The 17,713-nt window shown below is 46.1% G+C and overlaps 1 protein-coding gene and 1 long non-coding RNA gene across 5 annotated transcripts; one reads left to right on the top strand and one right to left on the bottom strand.

Annotated features, from left to right (window-relative positions):
• Positions 1-14,388: 14,388 nt before the first annotated feature.
• Positions 14,389-15,318, bottom strand: LOC112588754 (uncharacterized). 2 transcript variants are annotated; one of them, XR_003113020.1, is made up of 3 exons: positions 15,211-15,318; positions 14,830-14,990; positions 14,389-14,571 (listed from the first exon to the last, which is right to left on the bottom strand). It is a non-coding gene; the product is annotated as an uncharacterized LOC112588754 (long non-coding RNA). The 2 variants fall into 2 exon arrangements; XR_003113021.1 differs by lacking the exon at positions 15,211-15,318 and adding an exon at positions 15,151-15,205.
• LOC105189227 (UPF0160 protein MYG1, mitochondrial) lies at positions 15,286-17,649 on the top strand. 3 transcript variants are annotated; one of them, XM_011151184.3, is made up of 6 exons: positions 15,286-15,414; positions 15,942-16,101; positions 16,300-16,395; positions 16,471-16,707; positions 16,795-16,993; positions 17,085-17,649. In XM_011151184.3, the coding sequence occupies exons 2-6, from the start codon at positions 15,977-15,979 to the stop codon at positions 17,439-17,441; spliced, it is 1,014 nt and encodes a 337-aa protein (XP_011149486.1). In that variant the 5' UTR covers positions 15,286-15,414; positions 15,942-15,976; the 3' UTR covers positions 17,442-17,649. The 3 variants fall into 3 exon arrangements, with proteins under 3 accessions (XP_011149486.1, XP_011149484.1, XP_011149485.1); XM_011151182.3 differs by having other exon boundaries at positions 15,344-15,414; positions 15,784-16,101; XM_011151183.3 differs by lacking the exon at positions 15,286-15,414 and adding an exon at positions 15,424-15,554.
• Positions 17,650-17,713: the final 64 nt, after the last annotated feature.

The raw sequence follows: 17,713 nt of genomic DNA on the forward strand, positions 1-17,713 counted from the left end.
CAGGTGCGATGTTATGACACCGCCGGCAAGTTCATGGTCCCCGGTTTCGCCGGCGGGTCTCTCGCGATTCGCTTCCTCCCTCCGCCTCCGTCGAAACTCAGATTCTCACCCTCTCCATCCCATTAAAGAGCTGCCCGGCTTTGCGGCTGAGCGTACCGCGACTCGCCTGCTCTCTTTCTTCTCGCCCCGGAATGATCAGCGAGTGTTTCATTCTCTCCCTCGTCAAAGATCTCGAGGAAGTTACGGGCGTTCATCTATGCATCGCGAGACCTCATCGTTCCGCCGTTAGCGTCGAAACCCGCCGAATATTCCTTCTAACGAGATTATGATTTCACGAGACGAAAGAGGGAAATTGAAGTACCCGCGGCTCCGCGCGCGCGCGCGCGCAGAGGAGAAGGGGCGCGGACGTTTTCTTATAGTTCCTTGGAAGTGCTCTTTCGCCTCTTCCGATTCCCGAGAAATTTAAGAAAGCGAGGAGCGACGCCCGCTTCGTGTGCTCATTATCGGGGCATTAACATCAAGTTCATTGTCGTATCTACGAGATCGCAATCTGGTATGTACGAGTCTCTGAAATGAAACTGCTGCTGTGCCTCGAAAGATTCCCCCTCCCCTCCCCGCCCCTCCCATCTCTCGGCGAGCTATTTTTGCTCCCTCCGCCGTTTTTCTGTAACCTAATTATTATTGCTACACGGTCGATGAATGAATGTACGCTCTTTTTTTCTCCTAGATCTATAATGGGATTATAACTTTCCATCCGAGGACCAAAAAAATGCAGCACGCAGAAAGGAGAGTTCGCGCGTACAAATATATCGCGCGCGTGTTTGACTTTTTATTTTTCGCCAACTTGCTGCCGCGGTCTATCTTCGCGGATTGTCGTTTCCCGATCGGAAGGTAATGTTTGAAATCGCCCTCGATCGGTCGCGCTTCGCTTTCAATTAGACGCGACGGCACGCAAATGAGGCGATAATACGGACGCGTGTCTCATAAAGCATCAGATCAATCAACCGGCGCAACGACTGACGGCGCAATCGCAATCCAGGTAATAACGGAGATTTCACCGGGCAACCCGGAGAATTTATCTGCTCGCATAATGAGCTTTTCACGAGCGGCGACGGAACGGTTTCACCATTGACATTTGCATAGCATTATCGAGCGTGCCAAAGCGCAGGAAAGTCCGACAACGGTCGCTTTGTGTTCTCCGCTCGATTATATCGAGACAAATCAACAACAACAAATCGATGTCGAAAAATCAGCTTCGCTCGTGATCAAATCGCGCGTGATTTTACCGCCCGGAACATTTTCTGCCGGCTCGAACGAGAGCGACGACCGCGATTTCGGCGATTATGCATCGTCCCGAAAAAGAAAGAAAAAAATTGTACCGAAAAAGCGGAAAAATTTTCTCAAACAGCGCAATACCGGGACGAAATTCAATCGCGTCGGAATATTGGAATTGTGTTACATTGTAGTACAGCCGACTATATTAGTATCTATTCATTTGAACACATAGCAAAGGTGCACGTTGATAGGCGGACATTAATATGTCTTGCATTGCTTGCAAGGGGAGGAGGGTGATGGTTTTTCTTCGGAACGGTCGTATATCTCGACAAAATTATATCCCGGCTGTTACGACTTTCCGGGAAATTAGCCCACAGCTTCCGAATTCTGAAATTCTGATTACTCGTTGCGTCTCGTCCACCGACGTGTCGTCTCCGACGAGGCGATCGATTCGGGCGATGCTCGCGAGCAAAGACGGCCCGTAAATCGGCAAGCTCGCGCGGAAAAAAAAAAAACGGAAACGATCGAGACATCTTTGCGAGCACGACACTCGCAATTAACGCGGCCGACTGCACGCCGGGGACAGATAAACGCGTAGTTCACCGGGCATTTTCCCTCCTTTTTACTCCCCCGCTTCTGGACCGTTGCGCTATACAACTTGTTTGCGTCGTTATGGGGGAAAGGTAATAACACCGCCGGCGCCGTCTCGTCTAAGGGCGACTTTTCCTGCTTGTTTTCTTTTACGCGATCTTCGCACCCTCGCCCCCTCGCTCTTTACGACCTCTGACTGATCGCCGGCTGACTGAGGCCGGGCAGTTAGAGCGTTGAGGAATTATCGAGATCGAGGCGGAACGCGCGTGAACGTTATCTCGCCGCCGCGAAGCCCGAACTTTACACGGGACCTGCCCGCAAAAGTGAAAGGAGAAGCACGTATTGCCAGGAGCAGCCGCCGGGAACAGAAATACGCACGAGCCACTCACGTGAATGGTATCATTGACGCGAAATCATAACGATTTGCCGTTTATATAAACGGCAATGCTGTTGTCGAGGTCGCTTCTATTCCTGGCGGTACGATGCCTCGCGACGCTCGTAGAGAAAGAGACTCGTCGAATAAGAGACTTGTGCGTTGTGTGCGTGACGGAGAATACGAAAGTCTTCCGCCGCTCTTCAGCGGAAAAGTCAATTGTCGCATTCATTGATTGGAGTTAATCGGAATAAGAGCAAGGAACTCGTGGAGGTTCTCTCCGACGAACGTCGTCACCGTCGCAGAGAGAGAGAGAGAGAGAGAGAGAGAAAGGGAGAGAGAGAGCGCGCACAATGTATCACGCTATACTAACCTTCAAAAGCAACCGTCATCAAAAAGCCTTTATTTCGGGATTGTTCAATATCGTCGGCGAGTGGGCGAGGTGAAACATTTTGTCGAAATAAAATAAAAGCGCACAGAATCCACCTGGAATCTTGCCCGGAGGTTCGCCCTCCTCCTCCCCCCCCCTCCGTCTCCTGAGACCTCCGAAAGTAAGCGGGCGGAAGCGGAACTGCGCGATGGCGCGAGGCTGAGGTGTTATTCGGAGGTGTTATTCGATGCAAGAGCGGACTGTTACTCGACGCGAGATCGCGGACGCGAAATTACGAGTGCGGAGGAACGGTCGTTTTTTGTTATTATCGTTATTATTACTACAATTATACATTCGTTGAACATTTATCGTATCGTCTCGTCGTGTCTTGCGTTGAGCGCGTTCATCGACGGCTGTTTTTGTTCCTTCCTCCAGCGAGTTCACTTGCAAATCGTCGAGAGCAATCGCTGATGGGATTGCTATTATTTTTATCGGTTGTTTCCAACGAGTCATCGGAAACGAATAAAATTGCTAGCGCCGCGATCGATAACTTGATTGCTCGCGCGAATGCATTCGCCGATAATACGCGAATCGAAATATATTTTGCCTAACACCGCCGACTCCAGACGATGCGTGGAAAGCGCGCTATCGGTGCGGAATACTTTTTTCCCGCTCTCGAGCGCGATTTACGATAAACCGTGAGCGGCCCGCCGCGCCGCGCCGAACAAAGTCGGCCATCGCCGCTTTTCACGGCCGGCGACGTCCCGCGCACTTTAAAATCAATCGAAATCGAGGAAAGTGCCTTCGCGTTGATCCGCGTACCTCGATTTTTCATTTCGCCCCGGCGACTCTCGTCCCGCCTCTCTCTCTCTCTCTCCCCCGCTCTCCCTCTCTCGTCCCACCCCCGAGGGACTTCACAAGGGGGCGCGCTCTCTCGACGCGATCTTGTCGCGAGCAGCTACGACGAATCGCACGAAGGAATATTACATCCAGAAAATCATACATATCCACAAAGAAGTATTAAAAGACGTTTGAGAGAGAAAGAGAGAGGAAGAGCAGCGCCGTCGGCTGAGGCAACAGAAGTGAAATTCTCATCAAGATCGACGAATAATATTGCTTCGCCGTTTTCCCCCGTATCTCTCAGCGTATCACTTATCTTTCGCTACTCTCTTAGCGTTTCCTAATTTTTCTCTTCGCCCGACGAGCTCCCCCGCGGCGTCTCGCGGCGGTCGCGAAGGTCCGCTCGGTCTCGCGACTCTTATTGCGCAGGTATTGAATGAAGGAAGAGTATTACCCGCGCCGCGGCCGATTACACACACCCCAATTCCGAAAGAGCGATCGCGCGAGTCCGTCGCGTCGCGTCGCTCAGAAGATGGAGTAAGCGCGCACGTACGAGGAGAGAGAGAGAGAGAGGGAGAGAGAGGGAGAGAGAGAGAGAGAGAGAGAGAGAGAGAGAGAGAGAGAGAGGCGCCTGAAAGCAATCGATTCTCTTCCACTTTGGCTCACACGCATTTGACGGCGACCTCGGCCGCCTCGATAGATTGTTATCGTCGCGGGAGCGATCGGCCGGTATTATTCTGTCCGATTACGTAGCCGGGGCGAGCGGCGGAATGACGGGATTGAATCCGCGCGAAGGCAAGGAGTTATCCGCTCGATCGAGAGCGGGATAAAAGCACGGGAGACAACGCGAGCCTCTGCCGCTGCTTGCGTCGCGAAACCGAGGCGAGAAGCGCGTCGCGAAGCCATGTGCGATCGCTCCTCTCCTCCTCTCCCTCCCCGCTGTTGGAATACAACGATCCTCGGTCACGGGTCGGGACCCGATCTTTCGAGCGCGAACGAGAACGCACCTCCGTCAGCTTCTGCGTCCGAAATTATCCCGGCCGAGAGAGGAGATCCGCACGGGGTCTCTACCTTACGGTACCTCGACGAGGTCGCGCGACGAGTTGCGTGCGAGTCCGTTTGACCTCTCTCGTCCGAAGATTTTAGAAGAGAACGGCGGACTGAGCGCCATTCGGGGAGAGGAGAGGCACCGCGTTATTCCAGATTTGTCCGCCTTACATGCCGATCTACTGGCTCCCCGTCTGGTTTCCGTGTCGTTCGGTGGATGAGACGGATCGGGGGGGGGGGGGATATTCAGGATATTCAGGAAGACGTGAGCGCGCACGCCGCTCGGATAAGAAACTACTAAAGACCAGTGGACCATGATAGTGGACGATGATAGTGCACGATGCTGCGCGAGCGTCGCGCGCGTTTACGCTCGGCCGATCATCGCCGGCCGGGAATACGCTCCGCGCCGCGGCGAGAGGGACACGCTCGAGAGCGGATCATCGTCTCGTTCCGAGCGGCAATTGAAGGATTTCGCCGAGTTTAGCGGGACAAAGCGCCGACGATGCGCTCGATTCGGTAGGCAGGCACGGCGCGCGTCTTGCGAGCCGGGCGAGAACAATACGGGAATATCGGCGTGTCGTCGAAACGATCCGCATTGCGATCGAGCGACGCGCGCGCGCTTTGCTCCTCCCCCTCCTCTTTCTTCCCTTTCAATCCACGGCTTTAATATAATCCGCGAGAGCGGACCTCGCGCTGCTCCCTCTCGACGGTGGTGGATTAACGTCTGCTCCTTCAGAAGGGCCGTCTCTCCCTCGCCGTTTTTGTCTCTTCGTCTCATTATTGTTTTTATGCTCGCTCCATCGTCGCTCTCGTTTAATTTTTCTTTGAATTTCGACGATTGCTGACAATCGCGATGAAAGGTGTAAGACTCAACGATATCGCAAGATCTATTTCGCACACTCGCACACACACACACACACACTCTCGCTCTCTCTCTCTCTCTCGCTCTCTCTCTCTCTCTCTCTCTCTCTCTCTCTCTCGCTCTCTCTCTCTCTCTTTGTCCATTAGTGAAAAAAATGCCTGAATAATAATAAGAGCGACGGGGATTGTGTTCCGTTCCGTCCCTGCGCGGGCGAGAACTGCGGGGGAGAATTGCACGATCGCCTCGCGCGAAGAATGTGCGTGCGAATTTGCAGGTGCCCTTTCGCGCGGAATGCCGCGGCCGCGCTTAATGCTCGGCGCGCTGGAGAGCTAGGACAAGAGCTAGACCGGCACCGGGGCCCGTTACCACAATTTCCCATCAGTGGCCGGAACCGGTCGGTCGCAATGGAATTATGCAATTACCGAGGGGTGACGAAAAATTCGATTGAAGCGTGCTCCCGTCGGGAGCAGCGACTGCGATGAGGCTCGCGCGCGCGCGCGCGATCGAGCTGTTCATGATAGAAACAGCCGAGCTTCGAGCTCGGTCGAGGTCGCTCCTCGATCTCGTGACTCGCGATAGCCGAAGAATTCGAAAGTTCCGCCATCGCGGCACGAGGGGAAAGACCGGAGGAGCAATTTGAGGTTTGGTCTTGAAATCCGAATCGTTCGGCCGCGCGGAAATCAGCGTGATCAGACTGCGATCCTGATCCTGCGCGCTGTTTAGCCGCACTTTTCAGAATGTTGAATGTGTCTGTTCCAGTCCGCGGCGTTACCGCGACTCACGCAATATCTTTCGCGGATATCGATTACCAGCCGACAGATATCAGTGCGTTTGCATGATACGCGACGCGTGACCGGAATCGATACGTACCCGAATGTCCTTTTAACCGCGCGCATTCCTCGGCTAATATGGAATCGATATTTCGTTCGCGCGAAGTCGCGCCGAGCCGCCGACGAGTTTACGAGCGATTAGCGATCCGAGGTAAATGAGTTTTCCCGGCGAGTAAAACCGCCGGCCAGTACGAACGAGTATAATGTAAGTAAAATCCCTTGCTAATTAATTAATCGTCGACTGCCACGCCGGCGGAATCCCCTCCTCGGCTAGAATTTAGACGAAGCTGCGCCTTCGAGAGCGCGCGCGAGCACGCTTTTTAAAAGCGCGCGATTAGCTTCGTTGACAACGACAATACGCGGCTTTCTAATGCCTCGACGAGCGCGTGTCGCAACTTTCAACGCTGCTGGAAATGAACTCGCGGCGATAATAACTCGCGGCGTCGCACGCGATTTATCCGAAGCCGCTTCGCATTTCAACGTTGCGACACCTCTCATGATACACGTGTCAGTCATCTTCGCGGGTACATCCGTGTCAAAATTGCAATTAGTGTACCGCACTTGATACCTCTCTCTCTCTCTCTCTCTCTCTCTGCCGGATGGCACGGCGCTTGCGACACGATCCGTTTGAGATTTTCGTAACGCGCGCATTAGCGATGCGCGTCCTGATAACCGTGCTGAATTCCGGTCTTTCATACGGATATCAAGTAATCGCGCAGGCCTGTATTGCGACGTCTCGGCAAGGATAACCGAGTGGCTCGGTAATTGCACCGCTTGCGCCGGTGGTACCGTTTAACCCGCGCGCGTATAACAACAAGTCCTTTCGCGAGAGGAGACATAATGTTACGACGCGCGAAATTACGAGCCAGACGTGTCCGAGTCTCCGGCGAGACGAACGTACTCTCGCGATTTATCCCCCGACGAGAGAATTCAGACGATAGTCGCTCTCGTTCAACATTTGGCGCAAAACCAAAAAAAAAAAAAAGAAAAGAGAATCGTCAGATTTTCCACACGATAAATTCGGGTTCAGAGATGTAGCGAAACGTCTCGAGGTGTGTCTCGATTAATGGTAAAATATACAGCATACCGCACAAGTGGCACACTTTCTAGCGATTAGATTGATGCGTTGATATCGAGACCGGCGCGTAAACCGACTTACTTAGACGAGGTATCTTCCATGCTCGCGCAAACAGTTTCGATTTCCGAGAGCGTCGTCCGTATGAAATTGCGGCGATTCATTATCGCTCGTGCTCGTCACCGTCGCTTTTCCGCGCGATCCTCAAAAGCGACCGCAAACGATAGCTCGAAACCAATTTTGCTCCCGCAATTCGTAGAGCGGTAGAATCGTAGGCGATCGAAGAGAAAGGAAGGAAGAAAGAGAAAACCTTGACCTCCTCGTCATCTAGGTAACTAAGACAATTGGCCAAAAATACTTATCGTCTTTGCAAAATAGTGAAACTATTTGTATGTTTTCGAGGTCGCTGTTTACGACGATAACTGTAATTAGTTATTTATTATCCTTAAACAGTTAATCAAACAACTAGTTGACAGAAAAAGAAAAAGTGACAACAAGATCACTGTACTGTCTTTTCCAGAGCATTTATATATTAGTTATTTCATAATAATCTCACATGTATTTCCGTATACACACATACAAAATATATTTGTGCATATATATATATATATATATATATATATATATATATACACACGTTCAGAATAACTTTCACCGTTCACGCGGAAACGTACATGTGATTCTTACGACGGTCGTCCTTCCTTCGATTCATTCATGAAACCGAACTTACTCGTTTTTTTCCTTCCTTCATCTTAAATGACGAATTGCAATCCACTATTATTCGGATAAAATTATTGCGATTAATATAAATTAACTCAAGCGTATCCGAGCCAAGCCTGCGCAAACGATAGACGAACTATAGTTATCTTGAAACGTCATTGTAATTATTACTTCAAACTACCGCTTGCGACATAACACGTTTTTTCATCTCCCACTATGCAAACATTCGTTGAATTGACTCTGGAATCATTTCGGTTTTCTTCTCGACGAATCTCGCTCGACGTCGCACAAAGTATTATCGCTCATTATAAACTTCGTGACGGAAATCTCGCACGTAGCGAGAGCTGAAAAGCCTGCAGTCGCTGAAACAAAACACACCTCTTCTAATCACTCTTGCAACCGCTGAGCGTGGACGACTCTCTCCTTTATTATTTCTACAAGCATCAAATACGTTGCTCCAATTGATTACGAAACACCGTAACTCTCAACCTGAGGTTCATTGCTTTGGCGTCGTTATCATAATTGATTCATCATCGTCAGATAGGCATTTCAGATAATATATCGTAATGTTTAAACGTTAAAGCAGAGGAATTGAAAAATTGAGAGGGGACTCTCTCCTGGCCAGCTTCTTCGGATTTCTGAACCGGCCGTGCGTGCGTAGTCTCCGTCGCGGAAAGTCTCGCGGAAACGAGAGCACTCGTCGACGACCGGCACTTTTCGGTTCGTTCCACCTTGCGGCTGTTTGTAAACGGAACGGCCAGTCGAGTTGAAATTCAAGCGGCGCTTCTACGCTCGATCGCCCGCGGAATAAGGATCCTATCTTATTCTTCCGCCGCCTCCTTCTCGTTTTCTATTCTTTTTTCCCCCGTTTCTGTCGCTCTTCTCTTCCTTTTTTCTTCCTTGTCTCTTGCTGTTTTCTCGTTGCTTCACTCATCGCCGACCGCTAACCCCGTAACCTGCTTTCAGGGACTCCGCGTACTCACCGCGGAAGTACAGAGTGTCGCGCGACACGTGGGAAATTGTTTCTTTTCTTTTTTTTAGGATAGATCGAGAATCTTTGAGGGGAGATAGAAAGAGAGCAAAAAGAGAGAAAACGATTCGTATAAACATACGTCCAATTCCGCAATCCCTACGGTGATTCAAGATTTCCTCCATCTCGGGTCGCAATCCCTTTGTATTTTTCAGTGTTGTCTTACTCTTACAGAAGATGTCCAATTTGATCATTACAGATGTATTGTATGAGATTCAGAATCTAAATATATATTAAATAAACAATTTTTTAGACATGCAAGCACTTAACAGGAAAAATCTCGAAAATTATTTAACAGCTCCAAAATTGAATTTAATAAAAGCTGTTCTATCTGTTTTGATATCAACAATGATTTTATTGTTCACACAGGCAATAATTTAATTTCTGCAAACAATAATATAATTACGCACTGATATCAGCGGCTTGGCTCACGTAACTTTCATCCTGATTTGTTAGAATCTCTCTCTCTCTCTCTCTCTGTCTCGACATTTTGCTCTTTTTATTATTGCATATTGGGCGGACGATTGTAACTCGAGGATGACGCAACATTCGACACACGTCCACGCGAATCCCGCTCTATCGCTAAACTCTTCGAAACGTATCTTATGAATGTACTTGTTACGTGACACCGTGTAAGTCGGACGTTCGACGAGCGCGAGTCTGAATGTGACTGTCGAACGACAGACACGTGCCAGAGGAATTGCACGCGCATATGGCGCGTCATGGACGGCTTTCTTCCCCCAAGGTGGACCGTCGGAGACGTGTCGCTCGACTTAGTCGATTTATGTTCGTCACATTCCTCTTGGCGCGAACGTGCCTCGAGTGAGAGAGCGTGATATCGAGATAGGGAAGCATGTTCTTTTTTTCATTCAGATTGTTTGATCGCGAGAATCGAGGGATCTTGGGCTCAGAGAAGAAAATCAAAAGCAACAGACTGCGGCTACCCAAGGAGTACCGTGGTTGTTTGTTTCGGGGACAATTCCGCACGATCCGATCGGGCGTTTGGAATTTTGGAAAAGTTGCATACGTTTTCGCATTTCGCGCACGTTCGATCGTAAGAGATAAGAAACGGAAAGACAATCGCGAATAAATGGCCGGACAAATCGGCCTTTATCGTCTTTCATCGAGTTGGAATACATTTTTTTATCGATCGAAATGGAATTTTGTCATTAATACAAGCGAGAAGATGCAACCAAACGAGTCACTCATCTCGTCGTTTATAATTGGATGAAATGTTGCGTTACGTTGTATCACGGCGAAGATACGCAAGACACAACGAGACGTTAAAGTTCCAAAACAGGGAGACAACAAAGTTCGCGCTCTCTTGGACCTTTGAACTTCATCCGGCCTCTCGAGTACTCGAAAGCCGCGGCGCATTGCATCGTATCGCGCAGTTTCCAAACTAACAGACGACGGTGTGGGTGGTCTCTTTCGGCGGATATGAAAACACTGCGAGTCGCGATCGACCGGTCCACGTACCAGTAATGCGTGTCCACCAACGCGCGCGATATCCTTGGCATCGGGTCTTCGGCCCGTTCTCACCTTCCCGCGGAGGCTCGGCGACATAGAATCCCGTGGCTTCGCGTGGAGTCGCGCGATTCACGATTCACGATTCACGTCAGTTGAACGCACTCTCTCTCTCTCTCTCTCTCTTTCTCTCTCCCGGCTGTGCCTTCATCGGTGTTGCACGCGCTTCTTGCCGAGCCGACGGCCGACCGTACACTGGCCTGGCTATACTTTACCTGTGCTCACCTGGCTAGCGTAGATCCTGCTAGCGGCAGATGAGAGGACCTGTTCCTTCCGGGTTCCGCGCGATCGCTCGGCTCTCGGCTCGGCTCTTCTCCTTCTCCACGTTCTCCTCGTCTTCCTTCTCCTGCGCCATCTTCTCCTCCTCTTCGCCCGATTGTTTTGCCATCGTTCGTTCAACTTGTCCGCCGTGACGCTGACACACCGCTCTTCTCGAGTGCTCGATTGTCGCTATAAATAAAATGTTCGCACTTTCGAAAGTGTGAAAAATTGTCTATTCGAATCACACGCCTCTAATCGTCATCAGTCCATCCGACAGAGTGGGGATAATTATCGGGTGAGTCGATGACGCGATAAAGGATTAAGTAATAAGGGACCAAAGAGGGGCGCGGTGGGCAAAGTTCTTTCGCCGAGGAAGAAACGTTCCCGAGCTGGAGCCGAGGAGTCCGCGAATGAAAATCTCACTCCTTATTTCGCGCCGGATATTCCGTGTGTCGCGGAAGCCTCAGGTGTCTCGCGAACATCCGAGAGATGTGCGAATCCTTGCGAACGGCAAATCATCGTCACTTCGGATTTAGCCGGCAGCTCCGTGATAAGATGAAGTGACGTTCGCTGTGCGTTCGATGCGCACAGTCGGATGAGAGTTAACGGTACGCCAGCGCGCGGTACGTTACGTTACGAGGTACGCCAAGCAGTTTCGATTAATCCTTGAGGACGCGTATTTGTTATCTTGCCATCGGCAATCTTAAAAAGTCGTTCCACATGGCATGTGGTGTACACGTAGTGTTATCGATGCGAATGATTCGCGTGTGCTTTGCTTTTTGTTCGATTTTATTCGAAACGGATTTACAGATGCAAACGTTCTTCGAAGCGACAATGGTGAGGACATTGTTCTCCGGGTGGAAGAAAGTCGAATTTTCTTCGCGTGAAGCGTGTTGCTCGTCGGATTGTGCTCGCGTAATGTTACGATCCCGTCGTAACAGCGAGTTATCGTTTTTGCCTTGGCACTCGGCGCCGGACAAAGTTCTCGACTCGCGTCGAGAAACACGGGCGAATTGCCTCTTATCAGCCCGGACGAAAGCGAAAGGAACACGTCCGAATGACCGATGCCATTTTTCCCTCGTCTTTTTTTTTTTTCTTTCGAGGCGCGATACGGAGGAAAGAGAACGAAAAGCTGGGAAACGCGCGGCGAGGCGCGCAAAATACCAGTTCTGCCGGCGCGGCGGTCGCGCAAAAATCTAACGAACGCGTTTCGTTTTCGCACACATCTTGTGCGTATGTGTGTACGTTGTATATCGAACGGCTCGCGAAACGGGTCCGCGCCTACGAAAGACGCCGTCCTTGCAACGCTCACTCGCGGCGCATTTCCATGCGAAACGCCTAACCGCACGCCCGGTAATCGAGATAGACAGGTAAAAAAGCGTATTACATGGTAAAACGAAAATTCTCCTGGAGCCAATGACGAAATTCCCATGCAAAGCGGATCGGCCTAACGAATACTTCGTCTCGGATAGGTTTTCGTCGCCGGGGTCGGAATATCTCGGTGTAGAAGAAGCAATGTTCGCGCGGGCGGATATCAATATCCCGTTATCAAGTATCGCTCGGCGTCGCGCGAATCGCCGAGAGCGAGACTTTGCACCTTCGGACTAATGTCCCCGCGTAACATCGCGATTAAAATGCAAAATGACATTCGCGATATCGAATGCGATATCGTATGCCTAAGAGTGTATCCGCCGTATTCCTGCAAGAAAAGACGAAGGACAGGACGAGAAGCCGCTATCTCGCGGCGCGAGATAATTTAATCTTTAATTGCCCGAACGTGCAGCAGGCAAATGCGTTCGAGAACGCCACGAAGTTAACGAAATTTACATGAAGAAACAATAAGCCGACTCGTTCTTCTTCATTCGCCCGGCAAGAGTAATTTATCGAAGGTCGCTCGCGACAAGACAAAATGCGGCGGTACGCACAGAATGAATTGACTTAGGAATTTCGTGGCCTGTATATGTGTGTATGTTTGTGTGTGTATTCTCTTCACCGACGATTCTGTGCGGAATAACAATGCGCGACTTTTGCGTGGAAACGAGGTTGAAGAAAGGGGAGAACGCGCGGGTGTCGAGCTACTGAGGGAAACAGGTGCCACGTGCAACGCTTTTTTCACGCGCTTTTATCCCGGATTAATTGAGCGAGCTATTTGCCGAAGATTATATAGCCTCCCAAAAAATATGTCATTAGTGACAATAGTTCTTGGTTCTCTTGTGAAGGAATTAATTATAAGACCAAGGTGCAAGGAAAAGCGCCCCAAATAGCACAAGATATCCCGCTATCATCTTGAACGCATCCAAAATGTCTGGAGAACGCCCTAGAACGTCCCGGGCACTTTCAAGGTGACCTTGGGGCATTTTATGCCAAATGGATGCATCAGTCGGACAAGAATGGATGCTTTCAACGTGTCTAGACATTGATGCTTTTCGAAGCTTTTCTGATTGTATTTAAGCTTCTTCTGAAAGCATGATGTATCTTTGTTGCATTTTTATTTACAATGTGATATATTATATATGATATATTTTTTATCTAAATAAGTTTTTGATGTAAATCAGACCGTCATCTTTTTTTTATTTAATACGATATATCTTAGCAGAAAACGACAGCAACGTTATGATTTTAATATTCTTAAAAAGTAGAAAATTCAATCACTTCGTTATCGTTACTTTTGCCGAAGTTGAAGCTTATTGTATTTTGTCTACGTTTCATATAATGGAAAAAGTGCGGCTGATCATCTAGTCGTACTGTTTGAGAAACAAAAGATCTTCCCTGTTGAGTTGTAACACGATCCCAAACATTCGGTGGAGGATGGTGGCGGCTCGTAGCGCAAACTTTCGAATTAAATGCAACATTCAGAATTCGAACCATGTGTGCCCGAGACTCGAACCAAATTCAATCAAGTCTCAACCTTTTCCAATAAGTTTCCTCTTGATATCGCCAGATGACGCCAGACTGTTTATTAACCCGCGAAAGACAAAAGTCTAATAATCATTTTTGTCTGTTCTTTTTCGAAGAATTAATATACTCTTTCAAAATTAAAAAAAAAAAGAAACATGTATACAGTTGAGACTTGATGAGAAAAAGGAAGAAAGAAACTTAGTGCAAAACAATGCAAGAGCTGCAGTGAGAAAGAATTTACGGGTGTTTTGACCCATTAAACTGTGATGTCGCAAATTGCAACTTTTCAGGCTTATTCAATTCATGTGGATGTTTTTTATTGTCGTTTGTTGCCAAAATATATCGAATAAAATGAAGCCAATAAAATGGTTTTATATAATATCGCGTGCCTTCGCTGAAAATATTTTTATAAACACAACGACAGATCAGTAAAGTTTTGCCGTGCTGCATTTATATATTGTTATATCGATGGTTACACAGAGTGTGCTACCAGAGAGAAGGAGAGAGGTCACGGGCCGCTTTTAGCCCTGCCTAGAGACCCTAGAATACAGAGTCTGGACAACCCATAGACATCTTTTCATTGGTTCATGTTCTCAGGCCCCTCATAATGGCGGTGCGAATCACATTGCAGCGGGAACACGCATATATTCAAAGTATGATAAAAGTAAAATATCGATTTAAAAGCACACATATATTTTTATTAAAAATAGAATTAAACTTACATTCGAAGAAATCAAATTGTTGGCTGTGTTGTTAGAAACTGTAATATTTTGAATGTTTTTATTGTTAAATATTGTAGGGATTGCTGTATTTTTCAATTTCTTCTTTCCGTCAATCCGTGGTTTCTCCCACGTTTCAGTCGCAAAATGTGCCTGTGGTATATCAATATTATTAAATAAAATTTAATAAATATTTATACAAATAACCCTGCAAACATAAAATAATAGTTGTATAACTGTTACTTGTAATTTCCCATTCAACAATGTAACTGTTACATAACATGTGTGTTATGTAACAGTTACATTGTTGAGTGGGAAATTACAATTAACAGTTATATAACTGTTACTGGGTGTTTGCTGGGAATATTTATAATGCAGTTTGTTAATGTGAGTAAAGAAAAATAAACTTACCTCGCATATGAAGTGGGCTTCTGTTGAATCTAAGTCAAGTCAACCAATATTCACAATCCACTGTTGCTTTCTTTCCTTTTTTGTTGCTAAGCGATGCATGGAAAAGTGTTTTTTTGATTAATTGGAGCACTTAGTTACACAACAGTAAGGTACGGTGTATTCTGTAATTAAAGTTTATAATTATAATTGACATTATATTCTAAAGTTAGGGAGAACATAACTTATGTGTTTTAACTTATGTCTTATGAAGAATTTTCTAATTTCAGTTTCATATATTGTTTATTAAGATAATCAAATATCTTATTGTCATTTATTACTTACCCTTTGTTTTTATATCTTCTATTATAATAATAATAAAAACAGTCAATTCTATATACTCACTCTTTCTGTTATTATAGCTCTCCTCTATATATATATGTACGCCATTTTGAGGGGCTTTAGCTCAGATGTTCAGACTCTGTATTCTAGGGTCTCTAGGCACGGCAAAAAGCGGCCCGTGACCTCTCTCCTTCTTCTCTCTGGTGCTACAGTCTATTGAGTGCTATAGAGTTGGAGTCAGTTATATTGGATGCGTTATATGGTTTGGTTTGTATTATATTACGTTACGTCATAATATAATACATTTGTTATTTATTACATTGTTATTAAGTAAGAATGAGTTACTATATTGATAGGGTATAAATAGTACTAAAATCTCGTTGCAACGATAGAGAGCATATCTTAATGTATGTAGTGACTCAATCGGTCTGTTCTTTGTAGCTGCACTGCTGAACTGATGCAATAAGCCAGAGTGAGAAAACCTATATTTGTCTCACTTTAACTTATTGCACCAGTTCAACAGTGCAGCTACAAAGAACAGACCAAATGACTATGTAGACGTGGCAACGTTAATCCATTAATTTTATAACAACTATAGATAATGAGTTCTCGTATTTAATTAAAATATATTTTTAGATCTGAAAGAAAATATACCAATCGGATGCAAGAAACCACTAACTACAGTTGTTACTAAACCGGATTAAAGCTGCTGTGTAGTCAATGATTTGTAGCAACAGCTATCAAATCATACTCTTTCCTCTGATTCCTCAATCTTATAAAATTTGTCTTCCCAGGAAATATCTGTAATTTCAAATTAAAACTTAAAGCAATGTCAAACAATATGGACAAGGAAATAAAAATCGGTACACACAATGGCACATTTCATTGTGATGAGGTGTTTGCTTGTGTGCTTTTAAAGTTGTTACCACAATATAAGGATGCTATTATAGTGAGGTAAGTAATGATGACTCATGAATGAAAGGAATACATTCTGATTGTTCTAAGTATGACGAGGCTGTGAGAGAATACTCGATTATAGTATATTGATTGTAATATAAATATAATTAAAGTATATCATAATAATCATAATAAAGGTAGAATCAAAAAAAGAATATTGATTCAGAAAATTCATAGATTTTGTATTGTGTTTAGATCCCGAGATAAGAATATCTTAGACAAGTGTGATATTGTAGTAGATGTTGGTGGAGTATATGATCACTACATCCGTAGATACGATCATCATATGAGGTGAGTTAATGTATTCTGTAATGAAACACCATTTGTTCCCCAACATGTTATTATATATATTCTCTCTTATGTTAGAGATTTTTGTGAAACAGCAAAAAGTGTCTTAAAGAAATCAAATTACAATAATAAAGTCAAGTTGAGCAGTGCTGGCTTGGTTTACTGTCATTTTGGCCATGAAATATTGAGGAACCTATGTCCAGATATACAGGAAGACAAAACTATTGAGAAATTCTTCAAGAGGATTTATGATACTTTGATTGTGGAAGTTGACGCTATAGACAATGGTCAAAATGAAAGTGATTGTCAACCATTGTAAGTATCATATTTGTACTTCTTGTATTTACATGCTTCCTGGTGTTTTTTTGAAGTCTGCTAAAATAATATTTTTATTTACTACAGGTATCGCATAAATACTGACTTGAGTTCACGAGTAAAAAATCTGAATCCCTTTTGGAACAGTAATATGGATGAAGAGGAACAATTTAAGAAAGCTATGACTTTGGTACATAGCGTGTTCATGGACTCTGTAAGCTATACAGAGAAAGTTTGGTTACCAGCGGAACAAATTGTATACAATGCTGTGAACAGACGATTTGAGGTGAGACATGTAATGATTTTCTCCTTTACGTGCATTTTAAATAGTTCTCTTCTTCGTTGATTACTTCAACTTAAAAAATTGTATCTTAAAGGTCGATTCAAGCGGCGAGATAATAGAATTGTCGCAACGGGTACCATGGCAGAGTTACCTATTTCATATGGAAAGAGAAATGAATATCTCGCCGCCAATAAAATACATCATTTTCTTTTCGAGTGACAATGACCATCGGATCCAATGTGTACCGATAAGTGCAGGTCAGTTCAAGTGCAGGTTACCTTTTCCAAAAAAATGGTGCGGCTTGCGTAATGACGCGCTCGTGAAAGCCTGCCAAATCGAAGGAGCTGATTTCGTCCATGTCAATGGATTTATCGGCGGACATGCGACTAGAGATGGAGCCGTAGCTATGGCGCAGAAATCCCTCAAAATAAGCAAAACTAAGTCTGCATAATTTAACCTAAATTGACGATACACAATAGGAGACAATCTCCATGTGTTTCGTGGATTTTATGTCTTACACTCTGGATCATGGATTACGAAATTTGAATTCTTTTTTATATTTATGTATAAAGAGCACAATATTGTGGATATAACAGAACATGGAAGAACAAATGATACACAGTCGTCCAGATTCTTGAAATATACGTTTATTAGTAAAACTTGTCTCTCATATCAGATCTATACAGAATGACACGGAATGAGTGTTTCTCCGCAAACGTTCCT

Source organism: Harpegnathos saltator, unplaced genomic scaffold, assembly GCF_003227715.2.
Source record: "Harpegnathos saltator strain DR-91 unplaced genomic scaffold, Hsal_v8.6 scaffold283, whole genome shotgun sequence".
Classification (NCBI taxonomy): Eukaryota; Metazoa; Arthropoda; class Insecta; order Hymenoptera; family Formicidae; genus Harpegnathos; species Harpegnathos saltator.